At 43.2% G+C, this 9,035-nt stretch overlaps 1 protein-coding gene across 1 annotated transcript; it reads right to left on the reverse strand.

Annotated features, from left to right (window-relative positions):
• Window positions 1-5,982: 5,982 nt before the first annotated feature.
• Window positions 5,983-7,065, reverse strand: LOC139581067 (transmembrane protein 271-like). Its single transcript, XM_071410430.1, has one exon. It carries the CDS (start codon window positions 6,915-6,917, stop codon window positions 6,120-6,122), a length of 798 nt encoding a protein of 265 aa, XP_071266531.1. The 5' UTR covers window positions 6,918-7,065; the 3' UTR covers window positions 5,983-6,119.
• Between the last annotated feature and the right edge of the window lie 1,970 nt (window positions 7,066-9,035).

The following is a 9,035-nucleotide window of genomic DNA, read 5'->3' on the forward strand; positions in this document are numbered from 1 at the left end:
CCATCTGCTCAAGAAAAAATCGGTCCCGCAAATGAATCTAGTTGATGATCCCTGCTCTACACAGAAGGTGGCCAGTCTTATCTAGGGGTGGACAGTGGGGATGCAGGCGTTTGTTCCAGTCAACAAATCGAAAAGTTTATATTGAAGATTATGATTAGCTGATTAGTTAAATTAGATGTGTTACTGCTTGGCTGGAACAAAAACATGCACCCACACCGGCCTTCGCAGAGTTAAATTGCCTACGTCAGATTGCCTACCTACGTCCTCATTCTAAGTCATCCCCTCCCTGTGCCATCGACTTAACCTCAATACTATAGCCCACTGCGATAACACCACAGTTCCTTATGAATTGCTATTTGAGAGTCAGAAAGAATATGGGTCATATCTCCTTGCACTGCTTGCAGTCTTCTAAAGTGCATTAGCACTAATAAGGTAGAAGCTCACATGATGTAAATCAGTGTAGTTAAAAAGCCTGTGAAACAGTGAGCCTAAATTACACTCTTGTATCACTGCTTTCAAAGACTCTACTGTACTTGATGAGATCACACATCACACGAAAGTCATATTAGTCAAGACGTGTCAATGCATGTCCAGACACATGTAAATCTTAGTCCTTACCCTCTTTATCTCTCCGACAAAATAAGCGATGAAATTTGAATTTACAACTGGGAAATCATTTTAATTAGCCTAATTAACAGCCCTGGGGCATGTGCCTTCTGAAACAGCCCTGATTGTTATTTTCCTTGTCATTTGAATAATCACTAATTGGATGAGGTGAGCAGGAAAGAAGTGAGAAGATTGCATTAGATTGCAATACATTACATTAAGCAAATTAAACAGCGGGGATTTTATCAACCAAGGATATCTTTAAAGGCACCTTTAAATTGACATGTTTTGACGTACAATAGACCTTTCAGAACGACAGGATGCCAAGATGCCATCAATGTAACATTATAGACACGCCTTACATCATAGTGTCCTTGTAACAAAGTGTGTAAAATTGCTTATAAACGACTTGCTAGGTTTGATACTGAAAGATCACTAATAAGCACTATATATTGTAGCTGCAAGTACACACTGTACATATTTTGTGCTTGTTAATGACATCTTTTCATTAGTAGCAAAATTAAATGTATTGAAGTATAGCTCCTGTAGGAAATAACTATACATGCAAGCATAATCATGCAGGTAGCCTATTAGGTGGCAGGTAGCCTAGTGGTTAGAGCGTTGGGCCAGTAATCAAAAGGTTGCTGGATTGAATCACAGAGCTGACCAGTATCCAAAGGTTGCTGAGCTAGCCAATAACCGAAAGGTTGCTGGATTGAATCCCTGAGCTGACAAAGTAAAAATCTGTTGTTCTGCCCCTGAGCAAGGCAGTTAACCCGCTGTGCGCCGTGGATGTCAATTATGGCAGCCCCCCGCACCTATCTGATTCAGAGGGGTCGGGTTAAATGCGGAAGACACATTTCAATTGAAGGCATTCAGTTGTACAACTGACTAGGTATCCCCCTTTCCCTTTATGCAAACTGTTCTGTTAAATATCCAAGGTAAAACAGACAGCAACAAGGCTTGTGGTCCCTAGGCAATTCAAGAAATCAGTTTCTCATTGAGATCTCCGATAGACCACAATGAACTGCAACAACTAGCAGACGCAGCAATATTCTAGGACCATATTTCACCTTTATGTCTTTGTATGCTCAAATGAAAGTTCTCTATTTTCAAAAGAGCCCCAATATGGGCACAAGACATGGTCCTTCACATCTTTTTTTAACCAGCTCATGTTTAAAACAAATACAGTATGTAAAAACACCACTGGAGATAAAACTCTCCACTATAACTCTGTCTCTGCTTTAGCCATTTTGTTTGCCTCCCTGTTGTGCTGTCAATCTGTCTCAGCATCTTCTCTGCTGTCACTCTGTGCTTCTTCTTCTCTGCCTGTCTGTGTTAATTACTACGTGGATCCAGACAAACATTTTCCCCCTGTTGTTACTGGTGCCACTAACTTTTACAGTTGGTGTCACTAGTTCCTGATTTGGTCGGACCCAAATTACGAGTAATTATCTTATTATGTAATTCATAGTGCTTTATTAGATGTGTACTTAATAGACTACTGAGGTATTCAAGAAATTAGTTGTTTCATCGACCAAGTCCAAGCAGGAATGCATGACTCAAGATATTTTGATGTGCAACCAAATCCAGTGATTGACATGAATTATGGGTTGGCAATTAGACTACAGTTGCTATATTTTATTGTCAAAATAGAACTCCAGAATTTCCAGATGTTATGTTTTGTTCACTAGAGATCACATACATACATATTTATGTGCACTAATACCGTAGGCTAATTCATTTGCGGTTCAACACCTGAGGAAGTGGAAACTAAAAACACATTAACTAGATGTATAACTGTAAATATCTTACCCGTTGCTAGTTTCCATGTATTCTTACAACAGTAAATGCAATGTCCTAAAAAAACATTGCAGTTGTATACTACTACCCATGAGACCTATAGGCCTATGCTCTCTCAATGGCCGATGCACATATTATACAGAAAATGGCCCCGGAAGAAATGGCAGAAATTTCTGCAACCGTATATTATGGCAAAAAAAGAGTTTCTGGATATCAGGACAGCGATCACTCACCTCGGATTAGACAAAGATTTTTTCTACAACAAGGAGGACGAACAAGACATTCTCCAAACACCCCACAGGGCCGACATCCCCGTTATTTGCCAGAGGAAGCGACGCAGTTACAGAGGACAAAGCGCCGGATGCCTGGTGAGGATCCGGAGAAGGTGAGAGGGAAAGCTGCCGTTACCATTAATACTACTCGCCAACGTGCAATCATTAGACAATAAGTTAGACGAGGTACGATCACGAATATCCTACTAACGGGACATCAAAAACTGTAATATCCTATGTTTCACGGAATCGTGGCTGAATGACGACATGGATATTCAGCTAGCGGGACATACGCTGCACCGGCAAGATAGAACAGCACACTCCGGTAAGACAAGGGGGTGCGGTCTGTGCATATTTGTAAACAACAGCTGGTGCACAAAATCGAAGGAAGTCTCTAGATTTTGCTCGCCTGAAGTAGAGTATATTGTGATAAATTGCAGGACACACTACTTGCCTAGAGAGTTTTCAGCTATACTTTTTGTGGCTGGTTATTTACCACCACAGATAGATGCTGGCACTAAGACCGTACTCAGTCAGCTCTATAAAGAAATAAGCAAACAGGAAACCACTCACCCAGAGGCAGCGCTCCTAGTGGCCGGAGACTAATGTAGGGAAACTTAAATCAGTTCTACCAAATTTCTATCAATGTTAAATGTGCAACCAGAGGGGAAAAAATTCTAGATCACCTGTACTCCACACACAGAGACGCATACAAAGCTCTCCCTCGCCCTCCATTTGGTAAATCCGACCACAACTCTATCCTCCTGATTCCTGCTTACAAGCAAAAATTAAAGCAGGAAGAACCAGTGTCTCGGTCTATAAAAAAGTGGTCAGATGAAGCAGATGCTAAACTACAGGACTGTTTTGCTATCACAGACTGGAACATGTTCCGGGATTCTTTCGATGGCATTGAGGTGTACACCACATCAGTCACTGGCTTTATCAATAAGTGCATCGAGGACGTCGTCCCCACAGTGACTGTACGTACATACCCCAACCAAAAGCCATGGATTACAGGCAACATTCGCACTGAGCTAAAGGGTAGAGCTTCCGCTTTCAAGGTGAGGGATTCGACATATTACCAGGACGTGTGCTCAGGACGTGTGCTCCGGGCATGTGCTGACCAACTGGCATGTGTCTTCACTGACATGTTCAACATGTCCCTGACTGAGTCTGTAATACCAACATGTTTCAAGTAGACCACCATAGTTCCTGTGTCCAAGAACAGAAAGGTAACCTGCCTAAATGACTACAGACCCATAGCACTCACGTCTGTAGCCATGAAGTGCTTTGAAAGGCTGGTCATGGCTCACATCAACACCATTATCCCAGAAACCCTAGACCCACTCCAATTTGCATACTGCCCAAACAGATCCACAGATGATGCAATCTCTATTACACTCCACACTGCCCTTTCCCACCTGGACAAAAGGAACAATTATGTGAGAATGCTACTCATTGACTACCGCTCAGCGTTCAACACCATAGTACCCTCAAAGGTCATCACTAAGCTAAACTAACTAAACACCTCCCTCTGCAAATAGATCCTGGACTTCCTAATGGGCCGCTCCCAGGTGGTGAGTTCTGCTAGCCATCCAGGACCTCTACACCGGGCGGTGTCAGAGGAAGGCACTAAAAATTGTCAAAGACGCCAGCCACCCCAGTCATAGACTGTTCTCTCTACTACCGCATGGCAAGCGGTACCAGAGTGCCAAGTCTTGGACAAAAAGGCTTCTCAACAGTTTTTACCCCCAAGCCATAAGACTCCTGAACAGGTAATCAAATGGCTACCCGGACTATTTGCATTGTGTGTCCCCCCAACCCCTCTTTTTACGCTGCTGCTACTCTGTTTATCACATATGCATAGTCACTTTAACTCTACATTCATGTACATACTACCTCAATTGGGCTGACCAACCAGTGCTCCCGCACATTGGCTAACCGGGCTATTTACATTGTGTCCTACCAACCACTCTTTTACGCTACTGCTACTCTCTGTTCATCATATATGCATAGCCACTTTAACCATATCTACATGTACATATTACCTCAATCAGCCTGACTAACCGGTGTCTGTATGTAGCCTCGCAATTTTTTATAGCCTCGCTACTGTATATAGCCTGTCTTTTTACTGTTGTTTTATTTCTTTACTTACCTATTGTTCACCTAATACCTTTTTTGCACTATTGGTCAGAGCCTGTAAGTAAGCATTTCACGGCAAGGTCTACACCTGTTGTATTCGGCGCATGTGACAAATAAACTTTGATTTGATTTGACATATCGCGCGCGCCCCTCCATATCGCAAAGACATAACAAATAGCTTGGTTGTAGTTGCTATTAAGCTGAATACTGAGAGTTGAGAAATAATAACTAAACCTATAGAAGCTTAAACCATCCTCTCTTCGGGGACAAGGGGACATAGCTTTCAAAGTTGTCTTTTTACCACAATTTCATTTGAAATGTTTTACGATCAGAACTACTTTTGCATAGGGGGAGAGGAGAGTGTCTCGCTCACCACAGCAGCATGTCCCAGTTCCCTATACACTGCATTACTTTTGACCAGAGACCTATAGGCCCTGGTAAAAATGAGTGCATTATGTAGGGTATAATGTGCCATTTGGGGCACAAACGTAATATTCAATGGTTTAGTGGCCATTTAGTGAAGCATGTGGGACAAATGCAGGCTACCCATTAGGTTATACTACAGTGAGAACAAGAGCAATTGGCTCCGCTAAGTGAGAATAAAGGTGAAAGGGGAATAGATCGAATACATACAACCTTTTCATTACTACTGTATTGCATGTGTATGGTAAAGGAGTTTCATTTTAGAGTCAAAATGATGCGGGCCTGTCTACGATCTTGTTCAGTCAAGCACTAGCCTAATTTAATGGGCTACACCTGTTGGGTGTGCAAGACGCATTACAGGCGTAGATGTTAAGAGTATGAAGGTAAAATGGAGGTAGACTTTTAAATAGAACTTCTAACATCAGGTGAGAGTAAATACACGTTTTATTCATATTTTAAAGGAAACAATAACAACAGCAAACTGCATGATGTGTATACAATCTGAATTCAAAACACAAACGCTTATTTGATATCTGAACTCGTATGGTAGCATCTAATGGTCTATAGATCTGTTTTAAGTATATTTATTACCATGGAATTGTCACTATTTTGACCGATGGCAATAGGCTAGTTCATTGGCAGTATAATAGTAGATGTGCATATACTGCCAGTGTACCAGAAGGAGGCTACCTTTGCTAAGAAAAATAAGCATGAAGACGATGCCGTTTTCGGCTGTGAATGGAAAACTGTTTAGGTAAGAATCTCTCCACGATTGTTTGTCTCAACACTGAATAGGCCGAAGGGGGAAATACAGTGATTGTCATTGCAGAATTTAAAGCCCATGTTGCAACTTTGTTTGTTCTGAGTGAGTTGCTATTTGTTACTTTCGTCTCCAGGGAAAATGTCTTCGTAAGCGGGCGGTAGCTCGTTCGGGAGCGGGTAAGAAAAAGGGTAGGAATGGTTGAGCTCGGGATCCATGGGTGAATAACCCGGGAGCTCGATAGACGGGTGGCCCCTGCATTGTACTTCCACACCTGCCTCGTCGAACACGTGAAATATCCCCAAGTTAATATAGGAAACAGGTTGGAATTCGGACACGGTGAAGTCTTGCTCCTCGCTGCAAAGAATATCCCCCGCGCTCTGCCTATGTGATTGCCTCCGTCTGTAAAATTGCGCTGTTTTGTACCTTTTGATGATCACCAAGTTCATAAGCCCAAGAAGGCATTCCAAAGTGCTAAAAATGGTCGAGATGACTAGACTTTTCTGATAATCCTTCAGTTGGTTGCAGATGGTGGTTAATTCCACAGAGTCTATGTCTAGGCAATAATGGGAATATTTGCGCTCCACAAGAGACACAGTGTCCCCGTCCACCACCGCGCCGGAGAAAGCGGTGAGAACTCCCAACAAAAACACCAGGATACCCATGAGAAAGAAATTCCGACACCCGGGCTTCCCTTTGCAACAAAGCAGCGCAAAGCCCAGCAGCGCCTGCCCTAGTCCGACCAGTATCCCCGAGTAGAAAGCCCCAGCCGCGGTCGACAGGTGAAAATGCACTTTTACTTTGGTGCCCAGCGAGATGCATTTGAATCCGACAACAACTTCGCTCACGGCGCAGACGAAGAGGAGGGTGCTGGAGACGATGGTACACAGTCCTTTCCCACTCAACTTCATTATATTCCTCCTCTACCACTCCCGGTCCCTCTCCCTCCTTCATCCTCCTTTGTCCTCCTCGTCAGCCCGTATCGAAGCACTGTCAGATTGTGACATGATACGCCGGTGACTGCAGTTCAAAACTTGGAACTCCGGAGCTGCGTGCTTTCTCCCCCTTTCCCGCTGCCTCGGGAATGGATTAATTATTGATAGGAAGAGCGCGTTCCTTCTGCGGTAACGACCCCAGAAATCCAACTGAAAGGCAATGTTCACCCTCATGACCCTGCTCGCCCCCCATCCACACTGTTATGCAAGCATTCACATCTCCAAACGCGGTTCGAAATGATTATGGAGGACGATTAGCTCAAACCGGTGGTTATTTCCACGTCGCGTGATTGCGATCATACAATGAGTGCTAAACAGCATGCGGCAGTGGAGTACCGCTAGGAGCGCAGAATAACTATTCCGGGGGAGGACGGAGGGGAGAAGGACGCTTTTAAATTGCTCAGAATCCCACAGGCTTGAGGCTCATAGCAAATGGCCATAATGGCTGCCCACTCTTCACCATTACTCATTTGGCTAAAGTCATATCCAACCCGACTCGTGAATAATTGGTACCAAACACGCAATGGTGTGGTTTTGCTTTGAAAATAAAACAAGTAGCCCCATGCTTTTTAGTCTGGGTCCATTTTAATTTCAACCTAGGCACGTAACATCATGTCTGTGATTTAAGGCATTACTGTCCACATAATGTCGTTCAGGCAGGCGCAGGTGGTCCAATCATAATCAATTTCTAGACTCACACTGAGGTGACGGGATTTGTTTTTGTTAGTGACAAGATTTAGTGCCATATTAGTTCCCATTTGTAGGCACCCAGAGCCTTGTGACACATTGTTTTAAGCAACTTCAGGGTGTTGGGAATTTAGCTGCAAGTTGGTGGGGAGCAGAATTAAATTCAAACATTGTACAATTAACCTTGGATCGACTGATTCAAATAAGAAGTTATTTATCAATGCATGTTGACATTTTATATTTTAGGCCTTCAATACACTGAGTGTACAAAACATTAGGAACACCTTCCTAATATAGACTTGCACCCCCCCTTTTCCCCTCAGAACAGCCTCAATTCGTCAGAGCATGGACTGACTACAAGGTGTCGAAAGTGTTCAACAGGGATGCTGGCCCATGTTGGTTGGCTCCAATGCTTCCCACAGTTGTGTGTCAAGTTGGCTTGATGTCCTGCGGGTGGTGGACCATTCTTGATACACCCGGGAAACTGTTGAGCGTGAAAACCCCCACAGCATTGCAGTTCTTGACACACTCAAACCGGTGCGCCTGGCATCTACTAACATACCCTGTTCAAAGGCACTTAAATATTGTGTCTTGCCCATTCACCCTCTGAATAGCACACATACACAATCCATGTCTGAATTGTCTCAAGGCTTAAAACCCCTTCTTTAACCTGTCTTTTCCCTTTCATCAACACTGATTGATGTGGATTTACAAGTGACAATAATAAGGGATCATAGCGTTCAGCTGGATTCACCTGGCCAGTCTATGTCATGGAAAGAGAAGGTGTTCCTAATGTTTGTACAATCAGTGTATGTATACAGCTGTGGAAATTGATAATGAAATGAATCACCTAGGCATTTAAAACAGGGTTTTGGAGACTGAGATGATATTCTGTGTATTAGATCTTCTTGTAAAAGTAGAAAAAGGGATATTGTCAGCAGTCTGAGTGACAGTTTATTATAACTTTTTTTGCACCTGTAATCCTGCATCTGAAAAGACTATCTAGAATTCAGACTAGAGAGCCTCCCCACCTTTATCTACTCACTGGAAGTAAAACCATGTGGAGGTTGACAATAGTTTCTCCAAAAGGCACAGATTCATGTAGAACAATCAAAGTGTTTCCTTTCACATAATACATAGACATCCAAGGCACTCATCTCCATCATTGAAACCCTCCATTATCCCCTGCTAAACAAGTAATAACTGCAATTAACTGCTTATCCCGACATCTGATTGACTTGCTATCTTAAAGAGAATACCCCTGAACACTATCCAAACTGGGTAGTGTGTGTGTGTGAGTGTGTGCGTGCGTGCGTGTGTGCGTGTGTTAAACACACATATGCAGAG

The sequence above is a fragment of the Salvelinus alpinus genome, chromosome 7, assembly GCF_045679555.1.
Source record: "Salvelinus alpinus chromosome 7, SLU_Salpinus.1, whole genome shotgun sequence".
NCBI lineage: Eukaryota > Metazoa > Chordata > Actinopteri > Salmoniformes > Salmonidae > Salvelinus > Salvelinus alpinus.

Bases quoted from the DNA above. Each gene is read 5' to 3' on its own strand.
- LOC139581067 (XM_071410430.1), bottom strand. From the start codon at position 6,917: ATGAAGTTGAGTGGGAAAGGACTGTGTACCATCGTCTCCAGCACCCTC.